General features: G+C 35.4%; 1 protein-coding gene across 4 annotated transcripts in view; it reads right to left on the reverse strand.

Annotated features, from left to right (window-relative positions):
- The window catches only part of HACE1 (HECT domain and ankyrin repeat containing E3 ubiquitin protein ligase 1), an 89,009-nt gene that overhangs the window by 19,481 nt on the left and 44,069 nt on the right, over window positions 1–25,459 (reverse strand). For all 4 annotated transcript variants that reach the window (XM_024755854.1, XM_024755861.1, XM_024755849.1 and 1 more), the window contains 8 exons: window positions 21,932–22,266; window positions 17,002–17,070; window positions 16,668–16,755; window positions 10,496–10,607; window positions 10,307–10,404; window positions 10,037–10,124; window positions 5,950–6,099; window positions 5,241–5,437 (listed from right to left, as the gene is read on the reverse strand). In XM_024755854.1, coding sequence (XP_024611622.1) covers window positions 5,241–5,437; window positions 5,950–6,099; window positions 10,037–10,124; window positions 10,307–10,404; window positions 10,496–10,607; window positions 16,668–16,755; window positions 17,002–17,070; window positions 21,932–22,266 — 1,137 coding nt within the window. The remainder of the gene's footprint in view (window positions 1–5,240; window positions 5,438–5,949; window positions 6,100–10,036; window positions 10,125–10,306; window positions 10,405–10,495; window positions 10,608–16,667; window positions 16,756–17,001; window positions 17,071–21,931; window positions 22,267–25,459) is intronic.

Consider the following 25,459-nt stretch of genomic DNA (forward strand, 5'->3'; position numbering starts at 1 on the left):
CCACCAGGGAAGCCCTATTCTTATTTTTAAGGTCACTAATTAGTTATAAAGACTGATAGTCTGATAAAAATCCTATTACATCAGTTTCTGTAGAACAAATTCAGTCATTGAAAATAGTGACTCTTCAGGTTACCATTACAAGGATTTGGTGATTTTTTTTTTTTTTTTGCAGTACACGGGCCTCTCACTGTTGTGGCCTCTCCCATTGCGGAGCACAGGTTCTGGACACGCAGGGCCAGCGGCCATGGCTCACAGGCCCAGCCACTTTGCGGCATGTGGGATCTTCCCGGACCGGAGCACGAACCCGTGTCCCCTGCATCGGCAGGCGGACTCTCAACCACTGCGCCACCAGGGAAGCCCCGGATTTGGTGATTTTTAAAGTGAATTTTTAGAATATACCGACTAAAATGCAGAGGAAAGTATGTCCTCCTTCACTGACAAAAAGATACTAAAGATAATTTAAAACCCAATCTAAAAATACATACATACACTCAATATGGAGAACCTTAGACCTAAACTGTTTTAAAAGTTTTCAGAGTAATAAAAAGATCTCTCATAGTATATTTTCTGAAGATACACATAGGAATCCACTTTAAGTCAATAATCTATATAGACAAGCTTGTATTTTGTACTTGGATGGGTATCAAATGTGCTTGTATGTGAAATAAATCAAATTAAACTAGCAATAAAATATAAGGTATTAACCAAATAAAAATGAAATGGAGGAAAACATACTAAATTTTTAAATAGAACTATAGTTGATTTACAATGCTTTGTTAGTTTCAGATGTACAGCAAAGTGATTCAGTTATATATATATGTGTGTGTGTGTGTGTGTGTATATATATATATATATATATATATATTCTTTTTCATACTCTTTTCCATTACAGGGTATTACAAGTATTGAGTATAGTTGCCTGTGCTATACAGTAGGTCCTTGTTGTTTATTTTATATATAGTAGTATGTATCTGTTAATCCCAAACTCCTCATTTATCCCTCCCTCCCCATCCTTGCCCTTTGCTAACCATAAATTGGGAAAACACACTAAATTTGTATTTGCTACCTTGTTCATATTCAGTGCCTTAGTATATGAGAGGCCCAGCAGTTACACAACCATACAGACCTCGATTTAAACTGAGGGTCTACCAATTTTGAGCCCTTAGACAGTTATTTGTCTGTCTATATTCTAAAGAAATATAGTGTCATAGTTATAAGCTCAGGCTTGAAATTTATAGACTGTCTGGATTCAAAACCACCACTTATTAGTCTTGTGATTTGGAGGAAAGCTACTTAACCTCTCTATGCTTCAGTTTCCTCACCTGTAGAAAGGGGTATCTATACCTCATAGGATTGTTTAAGTGTAAGTTAATACACATAAAGCACTTTTAACAGTGCCTAGCACATTATAAACACCTAATACATGTAAGACGCTTTTATTATTAAAGCTGTTCCCACACTGAATGAATAGAAATAACTATCTCAAAAGGCTGTTATAGTAAATGAGAAATGCATAAAGAACACAACTCGAATAAATGAAATATACCCAAAGTACTCAATAGGCAGTGGCTATTATCATCACTAGAGAATACAACTGATGTGATGAGGTTGATGACTAGGAGAATGACACCACCACCCATCATTCTAGAGCCCATCCACCTAAGTGGCTCATCCTGGAGTCTTTCTTCTTTTTCACCATCCCAAACAGCTAATTACCATGTTCTACAAATTCTACATCCTCAAAAGATGTCTCATTTTCTCCATCCTCACTGCCACTGTCTTATAAAATCACTCATGCATGCTCCCCAGAGCAACGCCACAATCACCTATCAGTTGCCCTGACTCCAATATTGCCCCATTTCAACCCATTCTTCACACTCCAAGCTGAGATTGGTGTTGTTTTTCTTAAAAAACATAAATTCAGTCATGTCAGTGCCCTCTACAGCATCTGCAATCATCCCTAAGCCTTCAGAATAATTTTCAAATTTCTAATTGTGGACGCAAAGTCTTTCAGAATTTGGTCTCTGTCTACCTCTCCCACCTTATCTTTTCCCACTCATTTACTTTGCAATCTACGCTAAGATCTACAACTCTGACCTACCTGTGGTTCCCCAAACAGACCATGCTCTGCCATCTCTGTGCCCTTCTATAAGCCCAGAACATGTCCTTCTCCCCTTCCTCACTCCTATCTGACCACTTAATGCTTCTCCTCTATAACTCAACTTCCATGCCACCTCCTCCATTCCCTGATATCTGTCCCATCTCACCCCCCCATTTTGTTCTCTCCCAGACTTAATGAACTTTATGATTAGTATGGTAAAAGTGTTGTTAACACTTAAAAGCCACGGAGCTTACTCTTCAGTACTAAGAGCTAGAACTGAAGGTCTAGCAAAAATATGTCACTCCTAACTTAAGGTTTTATGGTTCCACAATTTTATCGTTTGGTCAAGAATTTAAAAGTGAAAGTGAAAAGTTAAAGCAAAACTTTTTAAAATGCTGAAAATACTATTTAAATGTAAATGTTCAGCTCCTGGTAATTCAGCCATTTTCTAAAGTGAAACCAAGTGATCTTATTTTTTCCTCTAGATTTTAAAACAAATCATTGACAGATATAAAATTGAATTTAAAAGAGAATTTTATTTCAAATATGGAATATATACTGTTCTGCCTACATTACTTGTATTTATTAATATACTTTCTTTAAACAAAGGTATTTTATCTATTTGGTTTCAGTCTACAATTACCAAAGCCTTTCAATAAAACTTAGGAATAAATGACTCCCCCATGTGGAGATTAGCTTACATCGACTTCTTCTTACTAACATGCTTGGCAAGTCACTTAAGCTTCAATATGCTTAGAAATTCTGAAGTTGACGCCAAATGTGACAATTATAACTTTATACCTAAAGTTAAGTAAGTAAAAGGCTGACCCTAGAGTAACAGAAATGTATGTTAAAATATAACAATAACACCTCTAAAGAACACGGTTTGAAAATTTTATTTGTAAATTGAATAATTTAACAATTCTAAATCAAGTGATCAATTTAAGATGCTATTATGTTTTTAAAGATTTTTAATTTTAAAAAATCAGGTTGCTTATTGCACGAACATTAAATGCTTAAGCATCAACAATTTGATATACAATTACACTTGACCTTTACTAGTAATATTAGAAAAATGAGAGGCTCATTTTATTGTGAGAAATGTTTGTATCAGAAAAACAAAAGCTGAGAATTAACATATTAGTGATTGAGATCCTGCTTTTACCTCTATATTACTGAACCTCATCATCAAAGTTAGCCTGTCATTAACAAAACAATGTCAATAATATAGTTAAATAAAAATGTGCTAAACTTAGAAACAAAACATCCAAGCTCTTTCATGTTACAGCAATATTCCAGCCTCAGGCTAGACTCACGATCAAGCCTCAATGTAAGTGTATTCTTATTTGTTATTATTTATTAAATATCTTCCTTCTTTCTAGATTTTAATACAAAAACACAAATGCAAAAGAATAAAATACGTATTTAAAAAATCTAAACAAAAATCATGTCATATGGAAGAGAGGCTGTTAGGAGATACAAGTATAAATATAGCTATCTACCATGCAATTGTTAATGAGCCTTTCCACTTTTCATATATCTGAGAGGAGTGACAAATCCAATCACCAGAGAGTGTATTCACAGATAGGAATCATGTATGAGATTCTCTCATGAAAAGCAATCACTTGCTTATAATGAAGATTTTATGACTTCATTACCCCTAATTGAGAGGAGGTAGCCACTGTAAAATAAAATAATAAATGCACTATGAGGTGGACAATCTAATAATTAGAAGATTTTATAAAAATTTCCATTCACTGGCAAGTTCATATAGATTCAAAAAATTATTTTAAGCATTTTACTATTTTAATCTTCCAGAGTTTAATGTGACTCATTATATTAAATCAAGTAAGATCTACCTCAGTGTGATTACTTTTACTAACAGGATGAAGAACCTTAGACTTGAAACTAGGAGACCTGGGTTTTGGCCCCAGCTTTACCATTAACTCTTCAGGCTTCAGTGTCCTCATGTGTAAAATGAGAGGGTAGACTAAAACTTTACTAAGTATAAATGTACAAAAACTCAGGTCCTGATTTTATATTCAAAAACTAAATTTCTTTTTTTTTAAAATATGTATAGTATCTAAGTTTCAAAAGGTAAAATTACCTAGCTTAATTTAGGTCTTCATTCCTATAGATATGTGAAACCTAGGAACCTATTTTTATAGAAAACTATCCAATAAAAACTAACTTTTGTGTTGTGTTTTTCAGTTTAAAAAATGCTGGCACCAATTCTGTATGGGAGGTATTATTATCCCAAGCACACAGAAGAGAAAACTGAGGCTCAAAGAGGTTAAAACACAGCCAAGTCTTTTGGCTTTAAAAAAAAAAACAAACTACATTTTACTATATCTCTAGTCTACAAAATGATTCAGTGGACATTATTTTTTAAGTTAGCTGATTCTGAAGCTGTCTTGGAATTATAATCCAATAAAAGGAAAGGAAAAAAGTTTTAGTCCTGTTTTACCAGAAGTTGCTACTGGTAAGTGATAGAACTGGAATTCCAAAACCAGATTTTCTGACTCCCAATTTCCTACATAATCTATCAAAACATAAAATAAAGCTGTATTATATATTAAAGTAATATTAACTTTCAACAGTGTAATTTAAAACGTGCACCAAGTTTTTAAAAAATATGTACAAACAGGAGATATAATAATAAATAAAAATAATCAAGTTATAAAGTTAAAAAAAGATCAAGTTCAGAGGTCCCGTAGAATTTACTGCATCCCAAAAGTGTGTACAAAGTTTAAACACTGGGATTTCTTCTCTCTATTGAAACTATTAATACCGTACTTCTAAAACATGAAATAGTGATCTAGTGCAAATATGATATTGATGTAAGTTTATATTTCTAATCAAATGTTTTGATATGCAGATGCCCAACTTACACAATCAACTGAACGATGCTCTAGGCTGCTTCAGGAACTGCCTCAGCATATCTAACACAACAATGAAATGATCCTTTATAATTCGAAGTCTGGTATTTGACGGTTTAGTTAATTTAAATATTTTATCTGTTATAAATGTTACAAAAGTCTAAAGTTTTCCTGGCTAGTGCCAGGAGACTTAAGAGTAATTAGCAAACTATCAGGGCTAAGTTACAAACAATGGCTAAGGTAAAAATTCAAATACTTACTTTGTTATTTTGTGTTACAAGAATACTTCCACCCCCAGGTTTCAAAGGCACCTCTTCCATTGCTCCAAACACATCAGTCTCAACAGAAAAAGTTAGTTCTAGACCCAAATCACTAATATCATTATCTAAAATCCACTGCAAATTTTTGGCATATTCTGGATCAATGGATGCCACATCTTGGTAATTCACAGGAATACCTAAAAATGCAAACATACAGCAGTTATATTCTAAATGTTTCTGCCTTTCCTTATCTGTTTAATGGTGAAATACTGCCCTCTACAGATACTCTGTAAAACTGCAAAATATAATCCAATTCACAGCATGATTTAAATGAATGTTAATTCCTGAATTTGGAAGTCTGTAAATTTAAGCTTACATTTCTACAATGTAACCTTTCTTTAAAACAGCTATTCAGGAACTTATTATAAACTTTAAAAAGTGCCAATTCTCTTAAGTATATTCATATTAAAATGCATTTTTAGCATAAACATACACACACTAAAATGGAAAAAAAAACTTTTTTAAATCAAAAATGTAGGTTATTTTTTCTCTCCCTCAGGCCCCCAAATGCCTTACATACACAGACTGTCTCCAATCAAAACAAAAATTATTCACCCAAAATGCCACCATGTATCTACTTAATTTTCACTAAAGCCTATAAGAAAAACACTTTAAATAAATGTCTAAGGAAATAACAATGGAGCCATACCAAGAATGTGCTTGTAGAATGATCTCGTGAAGTAAATGTTCACCAGCTGCCTATGGTTCAGAGCTAATCCCAAGATCTGTCCAGCAAACCGGAAATAGTTCAAGTGATCAGGATTTACATAGGAGTTGCTATTAGGTTGAAAAGTTGTTCCTATTAAAATAAAGACAAAATAATTTATTTTTAAGACCATGCATAAGAGAGATCATTTCAATGCAGGTAAATTAGTTCACATACAACTTCAGCAAAGCTAAGGTTACATTATGTATAAACGTTCTTCAGCGAAGAAAGTTCTTTGTGGAATATTTAATAGTGGAATTGGAAATACTAATCATTAATTCACACATTTATCAGAATAAGTCTTTGTGCAGAGAGAAAATTTTAGAATATTTTTCACTGAAAGTAGTTGGAAGAGGTGTCAGAGAGATCCTAGAAATACATACACACACACACACGTTTTCCCAGGCAGTGTGGAAATAACTACTTAGGCTATGAATTAGGGCAGACATTGTTTCATTCACCTATACATGCCCAGCGTAGCAGGTATTCACTACCATTTTGCTCCTTAAGGAACTGAGCACTACAAGAGAGTAACTAAAATTTTTTAATGTACAACTGTTTTCCTCATGACAAATAATCAAGTTTGAATAAGTACCACTGAGGTATAAAAGTAAAAACAGCATTAGCAATAGTTATTGACTATTGCCAAACTCTAGTGAAATGGAGGGTAATTCCAGTTACATGAAAAAAAAGTCTGGAAATAAGATAGTGGTAAATGTACTTAATGCTACTGAAGCGTACACTTTTAAATGGTTAAAATGGTAAATTTTACGTTATGTATATTTTACCACAATAAGAAAGTCTCAAAAACAAAAATGTAGTGCAATGGAAAAACCTAATACCAAGATCTCAACTTTAAATAACCTTCCTTATTTTTTCTGTGTGACCACTACCTCTCATTCATTCAACAAATATTTACTGAGTTCATGCTATTTACTTCTCTTCTAGGCACCTGGGCAAATAGAAAGACTGATAAATCTAATGAAATAGCATCAAAAATAAATAAACAAAGGAAAAGTGAAAGTATTGGAAAGTGAAATGTTTGGCCATTGAGCATACATATTTTAACTCTTTGTGCTTTGCTGGTCTTTGATTTATCAGTGCTGGCACTGGACTAAATTGCCATGACCAGTAAGTTTACTTAGATACAAGGTACACATTTGGAAGCTTATTGCTGAATGACTTAAAAGGGCCACATGAAGCTAGTCATCCACTGTTAAGTACCTTTTGAGAATCATTCCCAGTCATGATATAAGATTGGGTATTAAAAGTCAAAGCAGGGACTTCCCGGTGGTCCAGTGGTTAAGAATCCGCCTTCCAATGCAGGGGACGCGGGTTCGATCCCTGGTGGGGTAACTAAGATCCCACATGCTGCAGGCAACTAAGCCCACGTGCCACAACTGGAGAGCCCGCCCACCGCAACTACTGAGCCCGCGAGCTCTGAAGCCCACGCACCACAACTAGAGAGCCCACATGCCACAACGAAGACCCAGCACAGCCAAAAAAAAAAGTCAAAACAAAGTTTTGTGAGATGAAGAAAGACTTCAAAGACAAACATAACCATTATTCCAAAAATACAATATTCTGAGAATAATCAGAAATACTTTTACCTATTTCCTCCCCTAGGTCTGTGTATAATTCCTTCTCTAAGTACTTTCTGGGAAATTCGGGTTATTAAAAAGAATAGATACAGAGAAGTCAAAAGAAAAAAAGGAAACACACGGGGGAAAAGGTCTTCAGGAAATGAATAATAATTTTTAGCTCGAAAGTGAATTAGGATAGAATATAAAGTTTTTGTCATGTTTTAAGTTCAAAACCAATAAAACTGTGACATTTCATCATCTCAGAAAAACCCTATTCAGTAAGAAAATATCATTTTCACAGAATAGTAATAATAGCATAGGGCTTCCTTGGTGGTTCGAGCCCTGGTCCGGGAAGATCCCACATGCCGCAGAGCAACTAAGCCCGTGCACCAAGAGTACTGAGCCTGTGCTTTAGAGCCCGTGAACCACAACTACTGAGCCCATGTGCCACAACTACTGAAGCCCACGCACCTAGAGCCCATGCTCTGCAACAAGAGAAGCCACCGCAGTGTGAAGCCTGTGCACCACAATGAAGAGTAGCCCCTGCTCGCCTCAACTACAGAAAGCCCACATGCAGCAATGAAGACTCAACACAGCCAAAAAAAAAAAAGAATAAAATTAATTTTTAAAAATATTTAAAAAAAAATAACAATAATAGCATCTAATATTTACTTCTGATTTCTATGTGCCAGGCACTGGGCTAACCATTTTTACACATCAGCTGATTTCCCACTATATTACAAAACATAGGTTATCACCATATTCAAGTAAGGAAATCAAGGTCCAGAAATACTACATTTATTGGCACAAGATCATAGCAGAAAAAGGGACAGAGCTAGGATTCACATTCAGTGGAATGTGCCAAAGGCCAAACTCTTAGCCACTCTACTACACTACTATTGCTCTATAGTAAGCATCTTAATTTAATTAGAAAGCAAGTTTTAAAGAAATTACTACATACATTAGGTCTATCCAAACATTCTCCACATTTAGGAACCCTAAATGTAATTTTCTTCTTGTCAACTAAACATAAGAACATGAAAATATTTCATCTATATTTTATTAATATTACAGCCCCAAAGAGAAGACATACATGGCTTACAAAAAGGACGAATCAGAAACTATGGTCTATGTGCTTCATCATATTACCTGCCATAAATTTGCAGAATAAGCACCTCAACTAATGATTCCACACCAAATCTGTTTTTCAGATATGAAACTAAATAAACAACTCAGAATAAGGGACTATAAAGAAAAGAAATAAATCTAAAATACAATGTTTTAATGCTAACTCTTGCTGCAAAGATTAGGCCTAAAAAACTAGGGCCTCATCATAATTGCCGTAAAATCACAATGACACTAAGTTCATCTCAGAGCAAAGAATCAAAGGTTACAGAATTAAAGCAGGAAGTCCCATATTCCTAAATAATTTCAAATACACTGAATGTGTCTGAGGAGCCCATCACATAGGTGAATATCTGCAGTTCTCTAGCATCACTGCAGCCCACCCCCACTTGCCTCTCATACAGTCATCCTTCTTATTCAATGGAGATTTGCTGCTGGTTTGGTTGGATACAATAGGAAACTACAATTAATAAGACACTCTCTCCTTATAGGAGAATTTAAACATTGGGAAAGAAAAATTTTTCAGGAAATAAAAGCAACTGAACAGAGCATTCAAAAACTGAAATCCCACCTTCACTTGGATGTAAGTCTTTATTAAGTTAAAGAACTCTCAGGTATATCATACAAATGAGGTGGTAACCATTGCCATTTAGCGTATCAAATGACAATTCAGTAGGTAGCAAACATCATTTCAATGATGTTTTTATTTGCATTACATGGTTAAATAAGAGCTTTTTAGTTACCAAGTCTTAATCTTTTAAAAGGGCTGAAAACAAAGTTACTATAAACAAACAGATTATAAGTTAAGATTTAACACACCATGATTTCTAGACTTTGTTTTTAATGACCAATAACTTTTAAGAGTTGGAAACTCAAATAGGGTTAGCAAATTTTAACTTTTCCAACACGGACTTGTATCTTTTTTAAGTTCATCTACTAGCATGATTTTATAAAAGGAAATTTTAACTCAAGAAAGGTAGACTAAAGGATGATCCTTAAATTGAATAAATTTAGTTTTATTTTATACAAAGAACTGATGAAAACTTCCTTGAGGCCAGCACTAGTCCTTGAGACAAGCATTTGAGAACCAACTGTTCAGAGGAAAGAATGCTAGGCTGAGTCAGGTTCCACTCAAGATCCTACCACTCATTAACTGCTAACATAAACAAAAACCCTGAATTTCAATTTCCTCTTCTATGAAAAGGGAATATCCAACCACCCTAGCTCACAGGGCTAGTATAGGAATCAAAGGATAAAATGCACTGAAGTAGTCTGAAAATGTGACAACTCACAGAAAAAGTCATCTAGACTGTACAACTTACCATCAGCTGACTGGGTAAACAATGCATAATCAGGATTGACTATCTCATTAGACAGAATATCAAACCACTCACGCACAACACCTTGACCCTGAGTTCAAGAAAATAAGATTAAGTATCAACAGAAATATATGGTGAAATTTATTTCTAAATAATAATAACATTAAAATTATATTAAATTTCTTCCATTATCAATTAAATATTAAACTTTACTGAAGGGCATTTCAATCTTTTAGAGACAGTGATCTTAACAACACTTATTTTTATACCCACCATGCCTTCTTCCCCATGGAACCGTACAGCAATTCCTTGCTTTAGCTTTGCACAATTTGCTTTTGACACAACTTCACAGCTACTCCTAAAAATAGAATCTAAATATGTAGCATTGGTTAATTTTACATATTAAAATTTACAATAACTAGTATTTTGTGCCTCACACACACATCACTTTGTTAAACATACCTCTGTGAACTAGCAGGATATCACTTTCATTCACTGGCCTGTGCACCATGTCTGAATCTGGCTGTCCTGAATGCAAATGTTCATAGAACCATTCACAGCGATCTTTAAATGGCTACCCCAACAAATAACAGTGAAATATGTTAGCAGTATTTCAGTCACTTAACTGTCAGATTTACTTAACTAGCATGCTAAATGCCCTTTCTACAAATAATCATTCTTAGACCTTTATTTATAATAAGTAGTTCCAGATAAGGTTCTGACATTGCATCCACTATTCACAAAAAGGCAGATCTGAGCTGAAACACTTTGACTACCTAGAGAGCATATTTCTTTTAATTCCCTATATTATCAACAGAAAAGACTTGATAAATTAAAAGAATTCAATATCAGACATACAATTGAACACACTCTCAATTTCTTTTAAACCCAAGAAGGCTTGTAAGAATGAATTTCCACATCCAGAAAAATTATGTTGCATGTTCATTTAATTTTCTATGAAGATAATCTTTATGGCTAATTGTAATTTCCATCCTCTGAATATATGCAGCAACTAGAAAGGAATTTGTTATCCTTTGTTCTTCCCTTCCTCCACCCTAAAAACTGAAGAATAAGATCTCGTGAACAGTAAATAAAGTCTCTACCTTTTGTTCTTTTGCCAGATATGCAAACTGTAAGTGATTTGTAATTTTATTCATCAGAAAGTATTATTGAGTACCTAGGATGTGTAAAATGTAAAAATTTCATTGCTGAAAACTGTTTAATACACTTAAAGAGATGAGAATAACATTGGAACAATATAACACATAATGATATCAAGTTCTAAACAGTGAAGTACAGACCACAGTGCACTAAGAATTCAGAGATTGTGCAGATAAGTGGAGTACAAAGGCTTCATGAGGTCCTGGTCTGAACCAGGACTTAAAGATGGGTAGGTCTTGCTCAAGCAGGAGGAAAAGAAAGCACACCAGGCTAAGGGAGACAAGGAAAAAGGCTCAGAAGGAGAAACTGTGTCTCCGCGGAAGATGCAGTGAAGGCGCCGGCATAACCCTACACATATTGAAAGAAGGAAGTTTTTGTAAGTAAATCAAGGACATAATTATGGATCTTTCGAATCAAGTAAAAGACACAGTGGCCACTGAAGATACTTGGCCAGAGGAATAGCATGGTAAATGCACTCATTAAAATGAGAGTAGTACCAGGATAAAGGGAGGCCATCTAGGCAGCAGTTGAAATAATACGTATAGACTGATACGGTCCTGGTCATGGTAGGAAAGAAGAACAATGAAGTAAATCTGAAAGACATTACTCCTCTGAATAAAGAAGAAAAGTAAAAGAAGATCTCTAGGGGCAGAACTTAAAATCAGAAACAGCTTAGAGGGGGAACCCCAGCACCACCACCGTCTACCCCACTCCTAGAAGGCACTGGTGGAAGACAACGAATGAGGTTTTATATGTTCTGAATTTAAGGTTACTTAGGATATAACTACTAAGAGCTTAGAAATAAATACTAGAACGTTCTGCAGTTGAGACATTAGAAAGAGAGTCATGAACAAAGCTGAAATGGGAGACAAGGTAATGTCCCTTGTTCAAGAGATTAAAGATACAGGGACAAACACCAAGAACAGAGAAGTTTATGATCACAGGTCAGGATTGAGAATTTGCTTATTGATACACACAGCTAGAAAAGTCAAAGGAGAACCAGGGTGGTGCAATACCACAAAAGCCAAAAGTTTCAAGAGATAAATACGACTCATGTCCAACACCACAAAGAGGTTCTCTCTCATGCAATTTTTAGGATACCAGTACATTTCTTCATCTGAGCTAAACTAAACATTTGTTTTCTTCAAAAGACTTAAACATCTTTTTATTAATTCTTAATAAAAATATTTTTATGAAAATAACTGTGCAAGATTAATTTTTGCCTTTTAATGTCTGTTCTTTCAATAAGAAAAGAGTAAATGCTCCCTTTTCCAAAGTTAAATGTGTAATTTTGTCCATACTTCTAGCAGTTTTCCACATTTTGAATAAAATGCTGCTGTTGTTATATTCATTACTGGTCATATAAATAAAATATTTCATTTTTAGTAAACAGGCTAGAATGTTAAGTGCTTGAAATTTTAATGCTGATTATTCCTAAAACTTAGGTAAAAGAGGAGAGAAAAAATATTACACAGAATTAATGTATTTAAATATGGGCTTTGAAGTTTGATAAACATGGTTTGAAATCCTAGATCTGCCACTACTAGGTTTGTGATCTTAGGGGAATTACAAGTCCTCTCAGAACTTTAGTTTTCCTACCGGTAAAATGGGGAAAATAATACCACTTCAAGGGCTAATTCTGAGGATTAAATGAAATAATGCAAATACAGAACAAAATAATAATAATCATAAATTAACTAACGTTTATTAAAGCATCTATAAGCCAGGTACTATTTTAAGCACTTTACATGCATTTTCACATTTAATCCTCACAACACTCTGAGAAAAAGGGACTTTTATCATCTCGATTTCATAGAAGAGAAAAATGCAGCACCAAGAGGTTAAGTAATTTGTGCAAATACTCAACTCCCAGAATGCTAATAGATGTTGTTCTTATCACTCACAACAACGTAAAAATTATTGCGAATAAGTACTTTAAATGACAGTAAACTTATCTGCCATTATAAGATATTAAATATTAAATTCTATCCTTCATATAGAAAATGTGGACCATTTGAAAATAAATACAAGTGGCAATTTTTTAAAAGTAATTCGAATGTAACATTAAAAGGTACAAAATGCTACCTTTAAAAGCTAGTAAGTTATCTGTTAAGATCAAAACATCCACACACACATCCATATACCTACAAAGCCAAAGAGCACATTTCTGTATGTAAACTTTCTGAGTACCTGCATTTCCATAAAATAATTCACAAAACAGGACTGATTACAGAGGCTCTTCTTAATAGTATTTGTACAGCAATACAAAATGTCTCTCCCTTTAACTAGCAGGCCACCTGAAAACCACCAACAGAAGAAGAAGTCAATCCCTTAGCAGAGGTAGTTGTTTTTGTTTTTACTTTTTTTAATTGCCTCCAAGTTACAGAAAATTTCTTAGTATAGTACAATGGTGGGGGTTTTTTTCCCCTAAGGGGAAAGTAAACTGCTAACATGAATAGTACAATGGGGTGTTCTTTTTCCCCTAAGGTGAAAGTAAATTGCTAACACAATGTCCAGTTACCCCTAAATACTTCAGTGTGTATTTCCTACAAACAAGAGAATTCTCCTACACAAGCAGCTTACAATCAGCAAAATCAGGAAATTGACACTGATATATTACTATATCTAATCTTCAGACCCCATTTCAAGTTTTTGCGGGATCCATATAATGTCCTATATAGCATAATGACTCATGAACTGTGTTCAGTTGTCCGCTTTCATTCTGGCACAGCTGTTCAGTGTTTTCTTAATTTTCATGACCTACATTTAAAGATTGCAGGTCAGTTATATTGTAGAATGTCTCTCAGAGTTAGTCTGATGATTTCTCATGATTAAATTCAGGGTATGCATCTTTGACAGGAATATCAAAGACGTGACACCATATTCTCAGTGCATCCTATCAGCTGGCACACTGGTATGTCTGCTGTGATCACTGCCAAGCTTCTCCACTGTAAAGTTCCTTTTTAATCTTTGTAATTAGTTAGCATTCTAAGAGGAGATACTTTGAGACTATAAAAATATTCCACCCTTCATCAAACTTTCCATTTATTCATTAATTCTTTCACTATAGACTTACAGGTTCTGATTTTATTTGCAATATTTTGCCATCATTATTTATTTTGATGTTCAACTTGTTCCAGATTTGGCCAGTAGAATCCATTCAAGTTGCTTCTGAACCGTTTTGACATAACCTCATAATTCTCTGCACAACTTTCTGGCACAATAAGACGATCCAGGCTCATCTTGTACTTTCTCTGAATTAGCCATTTCTCCAACAGGCCCTCGTTCATTGAGAATGGTATTCAGAGACCAAGAAATGGATGCCAGGTTTGCTGTATCTATCTAACCACATAGGAAACTATAAGTTCACAGTGATATCTCCAATTCCAATCCAATAGTACATGATTCATCGTTTTCCTCCATTTTTGAACTTTCTCCAACAGTGAGACACATTATCTTTACTATACTGACTTATTCAATCAACTGCCCCACCTCATATATAATCAATCTTCTGTCACTGACACGGACCATTCACTGCATAGATACCCTATACCCCATTCAAGCTTTGTCAAATTACTCTGAGCAACTGTCACCACCCTGCACACTGGACATCCTCCATATACCGTGCCAACTCACATACTCCGTGCTGAGCTCCTCTTCTACACAAACACCCTCCTTAGCATGTCCAAGCCCCTCACTGGGCCACCACTATGAATGTGGACACCCGCACTGGTCAGGCAACAAAACCCCCTCCGTGGGTCAAAAAGGTGGGTAGCTAATGCAGATGCTTTTGCAGGAATGGAAGAGGGAAAATGAAGTGAAATGCAGAGACAGTATTAAATATAGCAAACTACCTCTTTCAAAAACTAAAAGCTTCTTTCACCTATAATCTCATTTACCCTAGAATGGAGTAATTTAGTGTAGATTAAGAAAATGAACTTAAGAACCAGATGGACTTTTAAATTTTGGTTCCCCCACTTAGTAGCTGAATGACTTAAACAAGTTGCTTAACCTCTCCGGCTTCAGTAAAAGAGTACCTATCTCACATGATTGTTACAAAAATAAAATAATCTATGTGAAAAAATGTATGGAACCTGACATAAAGTTAGCATTAAATAAATGCAAGTTATTACTACTACCTTATCTTTTACATCATCATTATTAAACAGATGCCAAAGGAGACCTATATACATGTGTATAATTTTATAAAGATTAGTTCTTAGCTTTCTTTAATTTCTAAAAGGATCAGTGTCCCTGAAGACAATTTAAAATATCTATAGCCTTTATCTTATGACTACTAACCAAACCATTACCTCCAGTCTAGCCTACATTTCAGACAAATTATTTCCTAAAACTTTGCAGGATCATGTCATTCTCCTAAAATTATTAGTGGCTCCTGACAGCCTAGCAAATGGAGAGTCTGCAATCTGGCAATCAATGTTCCATACAGTATAACCCTAATCTACCCTCCCAGAATTACATCTCATTCCTCACCTACACAAAATTTCTGCTTTAACCCACTGTATTTTAATACACTTTTCCATCTATATGTCCTGACCCATATCTTGGCTAGAATGTTCATCTTCCCCATTTACTCCTTTCAAAATTTTGCATGTTTTTTAGATTAAAATCCACCTCCTCTTTGAAATCTCCCTTGACTACAGCAGCCAAAAGCAAGCTCTTCCTCCCTTAAACTCCTAAAGAATCAGGTCAGACTGTAATTACTGTATTTTACAGGTACGTTTATTATCTCCCGTGCTAGACTGAATTAAGATCCCCTTGGAGACAGAACATATCCTTTCTATCTACAAAACAACTACCATTTATTGAACATATATACAAGTCACTATTTAAAACTTATTATTCACCATGGAAGTTTTATGAGGTTGGTGTCATTATCTCTGTTTTACAGATGAAGAACCCAAGGCTCAAAGATGTTAGAAATATGCCCAAAGTCACATAGCTGCTAAGTAGCAAAACAAGCTTTTCCCAAGCATGTTTCATGAAACATGAGATATATGGAATGAACCCTCATCAGGGAAAGCTCTCAGGTCAATTAAGTTTGGAAGACTAACAAAGCTGAATTATTATTTTTACCAAAGGGCTTCTCAAAGCCTTTAGCAAGCTGCTGATATGCTTTATTAATCTCCAACAGGGCATGTGTTATATTTCCCAAATGTATTTGGGGATAAAATCCCCAAGGACCATCAGCCTTATAGGACTAGTGTTCCATTTCAGCAATGTGGCAACATGTTGTCTTTGCACATAGTAGGCACTCAATGCACATTTCTTAAAGTTACTCCTCATACAAAAGTTACATACTAATGTAACTCCATATACTAAAGTAAAGAATAAGGTAATGTCACTCCACTTACAGCAGGTGGTCTCAAGTATAATAATTACTGAACAGTATTCAAATTAGCTGAACAGTATTCATTAGACATTCTAAAAACAAGATTAAAAAAAGCACTACCTGTGCTTTTATGATATGCATGAATCTTGACATCAGTTCAGGACATTCAAGGAGGAAGTGAAAGTGGTCAAATATAATCTTGGGATTCCTAAAAGAAAAACACATTGTTTACATGGATGGGAAGGATGAATAGCATTAAGTGACATGCAAATTTAGATATACAGATATTGAAACAGAATAAAAATACATATTAATCCACACCTACTATACTTGTACTTGTCATTGAGCATTTTTTGAATAGTAACAGAAGTAATATTTTTTCTGTTGAGATAAAAACTGTAAGAAAAGAAAGAAAAGGCTACAATAGTAGTCCATGAAACCAAGAAAGCTTTACCTGTTAACAAAGCATTTTAAAACTTCATCATGTTTGCAGACAAATTCAATGAAACGGGGTGAAGTCATTCTGTGGGGGGTAAAAAACAATCAGAACACACAGACCAAAGTTGGTGATATGGCAAATGTGACTATGTGTTGAATTGGACTGGCTTCTACACACACAAAAAATGGGGTTTGGATTGTCTTTATGGAATCTGAGGCATGCCTAGTCAATTTATAATAACTTTTCATTAACAGATGATATAAACAAGTGACTTTTTAAAAACCTTGAAATTTTAAGCATCTCTGTCTATGTTTCCAATACATGGTTAAATGATCCTATAGAAAGTGACATTCACCATCCTACATGTTAATAACATAAATGATGCTTAAAACTCAAATATTCTGTACTAATTCCAGATCAGTTCAATGAGTATCCTAAAGATCAGAAAACAACCAAAAACAGCAAAGTATTGTTATTTCTACAATTATTTAAAAAATTATAGCTTTTCTTCATCTATCAGAAAAGGAAATAATAAGCATGTAGCATAAGCCCAGATAACTGGGTTTTCTCTACTCTGTAAAGCAAGTGCCTGACTTAAGGTTTGACTGGTGAAGTATCCACTTCAAAGATGGCTATCTCGAATAAACACAATGCCAGGCCCACAACTAGATAAAGAGCCAGGATGCCTCCCACTGAGTCTCCTTTGTTTCAGAGATCTTGGTTAATTTTGATAACTGACCATTTGGGCTACTTGTTTTTTTCTCTTCTCATGCTTTATACTCCCACTCTTACCTCGAAACCCTAGTCCCCTGCCCTCGACCCCAGGCTTGTGTGTGCTCTTTCCCTCTTTATCTCTCTCTCCCCCCACTCCCCCATGATGACCTGGCTGTGTGGCCCCAGGTGTGCCATGTAATTTCCAGGTCCTATAAGTAAAAAAACTTTTTTCCCCCTAAGTTTTCAATGGTTACTGCTGAAGGACATCCTGTAATCATACGAAGAATCACAAGGGCCAGTCCGGCCACGACATTGGTTATTGATAGGTGGAGACTGGCACACAGAACAACTGGTGTACTCAGCAGGACTGCAGGACTGCCCTGCAGGGAACCAAGAGGAATGCCCTTTGGCTGCAGCTTGCTTACCACCACCTAACTCAGGTAAGTAACATCATCTGGGAAAGGAGCACCGCTTGCTGGGGATCTGCCTTGCAGCAACGTGCTTTTGCGTACTGCCTCTGTCATGTGTTGCCTGAGACATCCAACCCAAAAGGTCACAGCTGCCAACAATCTCCTCAGAGCAGTATGATCAAGGCCATATATGGTCTAATGAGCCGATGAGACCACTAATTATAAAGGCCTTGAATGACTATTAATGTGTGTGAGGATCCTCTTCGCCTCAAGGCCAAGGAAAGCTAAGGAAACTGAGTTGGACAGCAAGGCTATTACCGCAACCCAAGGAAAGGCTCTGGGCTCAAGGCACGAGAAGATTCCGTAGGTGACGAGGGGAGACCTCTGTCTGTAACCACGGTGTCAGTATGTTGTGCCTAGACTAAGTGTCCTAACCTAGCAGAGTAAAATAGCCTCACAGTGGAAACCAATGGCACCACCTGAGGGAAAATACACCAGAGGCCTATGGTCTGTGTCACCACTTCACTCACTACTGTCACTCTTTGTCCACTAACCCAATGGGATATCGGGTCCAATCCGTGGTATAACGCTACTGAAAAATGAAGCGCCAGTGCTTCCTAAGAACACTGAGGAGGTACACCGACTCTTTGATAAACGCAAAACCCCTTGGTCGCTACCTGGGCATTATTCAATGCTATGCATACTAACATGCCAAGAATTTGATATCATCGGGTTGGCCAAAAACTTCGTTCGGTTAATGAATACGTTGTTCAATAACGTTCTTGGTGAAAATGAAAAATGTGTCTTCTATTTTTACTTAAAACCGAACGAACTTTTTGGCCAACCCAATACATTCCAAAAGCCTGGGGGCTTTTCCCAAAGAGCCTGAGTATCTGGTGCTAACAGAGGCCGACCACAATCCTGGAGTATTCTCTTGGGACCCCTTGAAAGGAAAGCAGCCACCTGCAAAGGGGCTAACAGTGACGTCATCTAAAATTTTCCAGTAACAACATATAAGATTAAGGTAACAGGAAAAAAAACAAGAAGTAGAAACTGAGTTCAAAAACCACTCCTTAATTCAAAATTCAAACCCTTCTCAAAGATTTTATGCAACAGGAAGAGGAGAAGGGAGCAGACTACTCCAGGTTTTCTTGTTTGTTTAGGATGAGCTCTAAATTGTTGCGACCACCAAAATGCATCAACTGGTCAGTATCTCTAAAGACCCTAAAATCCATAACTTTCTTAAAGATCCATCTGGACTACAAGCTTGTTTCCTCCAAGAGATCACAGATGCTGAGCCCCTTTCCGCTTTCCCCTGAACGGGGCAGAACTAAGAAAAACGCCTCACAAGGCATCCCTGCCACCAAGGCAAAAGCCGACAGGGTTAGCAAGGCCTCTAAGTGAGGAAAAAAAACGGATATGAGAAGGCAAAAGCACCCAGAGCCACAAATATTCATACCAGGGCACCTCCTCTCCTCACTTGGATATTTAATGCCTGGCACCATGCCGACTCTTCCATACTGCTAAGGCTCACTGTGAATGGAAAACATTACGATGAGGCCCATCTCCTGCTGTGCAAAACTGGCATGGTCCAATGGATTTATCATTTCCATGACCATAGTGACCCAAGTGACCCCCTCTTCATTTCCAACCCTGGAGAAGCCCCATTTGACCCTGAGTCCAGGGAATTATTTTTACAGGACACTCCCCCTAATTACAGGTTGGCCCTACTACATTTTATTGGGACTGCCAAAACCATCCAAAAGGCACTAAAAATCCTAGGAGGAAACTTACATTCTTTCTCTGTCCCTTAAGATGTAAGTCTTACCATGTTTTTGAAATACAAATACCCTAGGAGGTAACTAAAACTCTGCCCACAATCACCTGAGCCTGAAGGAAAAAGAGAAAGGGAAAGAGGCCTTTTAAAATATAAACTGTTGTAAAACCTCTTACCCCAAATCTAGTCCACACCCTCCTTAAGAAAACATGTCAAAGACAAATACAAATCTTAAAAGTCTTCTCCACAAATATTTGTAAAAAGCTTTAACCGCTGGAGCAGGTAACCTTAACTTGTTCCATCTGCCAGACACAATTTGGACTCAAAGGTAGTCTGTAAACTAGTAAGTTGTATATTGTTGTACCTGATCCACAGCTAAAATTTTAGAACGGAAGCTATAGGGTCTCTGTGTCTGGCTGCATGTTTATGTATGTCTATACAGATGTATGTTATATGCAAGTGATTTTTTTTTCTCTCTACCTCTGGATGGTATTGACAAAATTAATTTGTAAAAGAGCTGTATTTAATTGGCTTAAAAATAAATACTATGAATTAAGTATTCCTAAAACTCAGTAATAAACTAACCCTAACGTTTTTCAAGTTCATGTGATCTGGGATAATCTTCTGTAAATAAAAGGTAGTTTAAACTTGTTGGTTTAATTTAAAAAGGCATATCTCAGATTTATCAACATTAGATATAATGCAGACATGCAGCTTTTATTCTACTTGGGTTTACAATTCAAATAAGTTCATATTATCTAGGTTACACAATTTGTTAGCAAGAAAAATAGCTTGGGATGACAGCCAATTTTGTCTAATGCCTAATGAGACTTTCATGAGTAATCTAGACATAATTGTTAAGAACAAGTGATTTAAACAGATGTAAGTGGAGTAAAGTTTAGGTGAACTTTTCAGCAATAGCTATGTTTCATGGTATGTCTACTTAAAAAGAGTTTCCCAAATCTCTTTGGTAACTTAAAAACTTCAGAGTTTTGCTAAGTTAAATTAAATGATGGAAAATTTACTGAATATCTAGGTCATTTCCAAATAAGGTAAGATACTGACACATTAATTACTAAACATAGGTTTATCCACTTTTGGCTTTCTATTACAGAGGAACTAATGATAAATTTGGTTCTCTTAGTAAACATGTCTTGTACCACACTGAAAAATTATACTAGAAGGAAGCACTCTTGTGGATATCAGATTCTAGTCCTGTTAACTGCCTTTGAGGTTTTCTTTTTCTACCTGTAAACTGTACTGGATGCTGAATTTTCATTTCCTCCAATATCCAGCTACAATTCTCCAAATTAATGTTTCCAGTTTTTCTCCCACCCTTCTCACTTGGAATCACTGAGAACTAAAACTGCTCCTTTTCCAAATCCATACAATATAAAGTAGGACAACTTGATGTAAAATTCAGAGAAACAACAACAGCTCATATATGGACAATCTTTGTGCCTGTTGCTATATGGGCCACTCAGAAAAATCACCAGATACATTCAGACTGCAAACGAGGAAAATCTAGCAGATTGCCTCCACTTTATCCACTTCAAAGAGGCATCCGCTTCAAAGATGGCTATCTCAAATAAACATAATGCCAGGCCCACAACTAGATAAAGACCCACCCCTCCATCTCCAAGCTCCTTTGTTTTAGAGATCTTGGTTGATTTCAATAACTGACCATTTGAGCCACTTGTGTTTTCTCTTCTCATGCTTCAAATTCCCACTCTCATGTTTTAAATTCACCAATAAAGAGTGAGCTTTCAAAACCCTAGGCCTCTACCTTCAACTCCAATAAAAAGAGAACCCCAGGCCCTCGAGCTTTCTTTCTACTGGCAACCTTGCTGTGTGGCCCCAGGTGTGTCATGTAATTTCCACGTCCTGTAAGTAATAAACCTTTTCTTTTTTTTCAAAGTTTCCTGATGGTTATTGCTGAAGGGTGTCTTGCAATCATAATAAGAACCACAAGGGCTGCTCCAGCCACAACATTGGTTATTGATAGGCAGAGATCAGCACACAAAACAAGCAGAAACCTTCTTACCCTGGAGGCATCTGACAAGAACAGCACATGTAAAAAGCTTGAATGACAGCACTTAGCCGGTTAGCTGTCATAGAAATAACATCCTGGCAGTCTGCACTGGCTTCCTGTTTCCCTCCAAGAGCATCTGGTTTAGATTCCCCTGTGCCAGTGGATAGATTTTCATAGCTCCCAGGTCCTGGAGGTTCAAATGCAGGAATGGAAGTACCATCTTGATCTTGGCCTTTTTGTTTCAGTAAAATAGAAGTGATATCCGCTGAGTCCTTTTTGTTTTTCATTAATTCTGTAGCTATTAAAACTAGCCATTCATCTAATGAGTGCCAAAGCAATTCAAGAGGCTAAGAAAAAAAGAAAAGTGTTTTTTTAAAACATCATTCTTAAACTGCAGGATAAAAAACCCACTCAGACAAATATTATAGAAGAGAATATTTACTCTAGATACTTTTATTTTCCCAAGTTTATGTGTCAGCAATGCCTAAAGGTAAGTAACAAAAACATAAACCTCATATAAATGACAATTTCTTCATTTATAGCAAAAACTTAATTTGCACTTATTTATTCCTTAGAATAAAAAAAGGGAAATTAAACTCTAACAAAAAAATGCATAAGCAATATTTCTTTTAAAATTTTTCAAATATTTAGTTTTAAACCATACATTACTGTTATGAATACAATCCCCCTAACCTTTACTGTATTAATGTGTCAACTATTTTTAATTATGTTGCTTTTCAATTAAAAAAATGAGAATTCATAAAGAGCTTAATAAACTTAGTTTACTGCACTCTTCTTTACATGGAATCTCTGAGATTTTGAAAATTTATGATGAGAAACTTTAAAATATGATGTGATATTTACATCCACACACACACACACACACACACACACACACACACACACACACACATACATATACAGGCATACCCAACCACACACGAATCCATCTCTAATAACTAGAAACTATCAAATATTGGCTAGCAAATCCATAATTCAAAGTAAAGATTAACAGCTTAATAAAAAAGGAACACAGGAGTAAACAGTTTCTTAATTCTATACTATTTTAAATATTCCTTTTGAGAATAATGAAATGTCTTTTGTAAATTAACAGCAAATGAAATTTTATCTTTAAAATATTATGTGATCACAAATGCTATAACAGGACTAAGTACTACAGAAAAATGAAATATATATATATCATCTCTAGTAAACAGTAATTTTTAACACAAGGAGAAATACAAATGCCCAACTACTATTAAAAGACATGCTACTGGGGATCTAATGTACAGCATTGTCACTATAGTTATCAATACTGTATTGTACACTTGAAAGATGCTATGAGAATAAAGCTTTAATGTTCTCACCACAGCAACAGCAACAAAGTGGTAATTATGTGAGGTGAAGGATGTGTTACCTAACCTTACTGTACTAAACATTTTGCAAAATATACTTGTATCAAATCATCACACTGTATACCTTAAAGTTACTCAACCCTATGTAACAGTTACAGCTCAGTAAAGCTGGGGGGAAGAAAGACCTGCTAGAACATTTTTTAATCCCAAATAAAGATGAACAGTGAAGGCACAGGGGAGCAGGGGGGATAGTGGTTTAATGGTCTTCCATTCCTACACTATTCTAAATATTCCTATTGAGAGTGATAAATTGTCTTTCTACAAATGAATAAAAAGTTAATCTTACTTTTTGATTCTTATATGATCACAGAACACTACAAACTAGACCACATGCTTCTGAAAAACCCACCCTAAATATTTCAACTAAAAGAAATAATCTTACTTTTAAAGACCACTATGTAAAGAGATTATACAACCATATTTGGAACTTTAGGAAATGTTTAAATAACCTGTTCTGCCAAGCAATTCTTTACAATTATTATCTAATAAATATCCCTGCTGTTATCGTCAGCCTTTCTTCAGATTTCCAGAACACTCTATTTGAGAATAATCTACTTATTGAATTTGCAAACAATTAAATCACACCTAAGTCTTCACTTAAAAATTAAACTAAAAAGCAAGAAGGAAAAAACCCTACCACCATCAACAAAAAACCAGTTTACTCATTCAACAAATATTTAGTTAGTACAGCCTAGGTAAACAGGTAAGCAAAGTGAGAAACTAATTTCTGAGAAACCCTTTCTGAGGTTGAAATGAGCACCCTTCTCCTGCACAAAGAAGGCTTTTCCATGGTTAGTCACAGCAGCTGGATGCCTAACTTCTTAAAGGGTCCCTGAACTGCTTAAAAGAAGGGCAAGAAGCACCAGCTGCCATCAACACTGACATGGTACCTTCACTGAAAATGTCTTAATTTTAATCATGATCCAAGTTTGGGTCTATAGTCTCTCTTCATGAGAAAAACATTAAACCCTGCTATAAAAGATGAAAAGAACTTCTTATGTCAGCAAAACTATTTAGCTTTCATCAAAAAATGAACTTCCAAAAAAGAAAGAACAGGTGGTGATGAAAAACTGCTTGAAACAAAAGGAAAAAGGAATAACTGGCCTCTAAGTGAGAAGGACTAAAACCCAGAAAATCCTCACACTAGATAGAGATGAAGGCTAAGGCTGGAAGTGATACCTGCTCCTCACGTGGATGAGAGTGCTGAGCCTGAACTATGACCATCCTATTCTCAAATACTAACAACCTGCAAAAATTAAAGGTGAATTCTGAATCATTCCAGAAGTAATATCCAAAAACAGCCAGATCGGTGTAAAAATGATAGCGACAATAAAGATACCGAGAAAAGCTAGAAAGAGTTTTCAATAAAGTAGCACAGCAAAGAATTAAAAGAGAATGAGGGAAAAAAAGTAGTAGTAAATCATCTTGGGCTTTTCTTTAGTTTTCTCTTTTTCCCACTGTTTATTTATTCATTCACACATGCACTAAAACTAAATCCCAACCTTAAAGCATTTTTACCTAGGGAGTTGTCCCTTTGAAGACTTGTTCAGAAAATTCATTCCTCAATAACAAAAAGAATACTGTGAAAATAACTTTAATTTCTAACTGTAGTAGCAGTCACAGACAGAAAGGGTTAAAATAAATTTAAAAAATTAAAAATTAACAATTGCAAACCATATCTATGAGGCTTTTTTATACTCATACATAATAATGATAAAAAACATCAATACAAAGTACCGTACATATTAACTGTTACAGAAAAATGAGTCAATGACTATGGAAAATATTAGGCTTCTTGGCACTATGGAAGTATTACTTCATTTCATATTATTGAGTGATCTTCACCACAGAATTATATTCTACCTATAACAACGATTTGACAAGCATACATGATTTTCAAAACATTTCAAGTTAACAAGTCAAAGCTATAATATATAATCCCAAACTTGTTGGACAATTTAAAAAATCTCAAGATCCATGTGTCAAATGGAAAGCATTTTACTAACAAACTTATTAATAGCATCTTGAAATTCTCTGTCAATCAGACTGTTCTCAACTTGATAATGTCAAATGCCACGGTCCAAAAGATAAGATCTTAAAGTTAAAAGTTTCTCAATCTTTCTTG

This window comes from Neophocaena asiaeorientalis, unplaced genomic scaffold (assembly GCF_003031525.2).
Source record: "Neophocaena asiaeorientalis asiaeorientalis breed wild unplaced genomic scaffold, Neophocaena_asiaeorientalis_V1.1 scaffold105, whole genome shotgun sequence".
NCBI classification, from domain to species: Eukaryota; Metazoa; Chordata; class Mammalia; order Artiodactyla; family Phocoenidae; genus Neophocaena; species Neophocaena asiaeorientalis.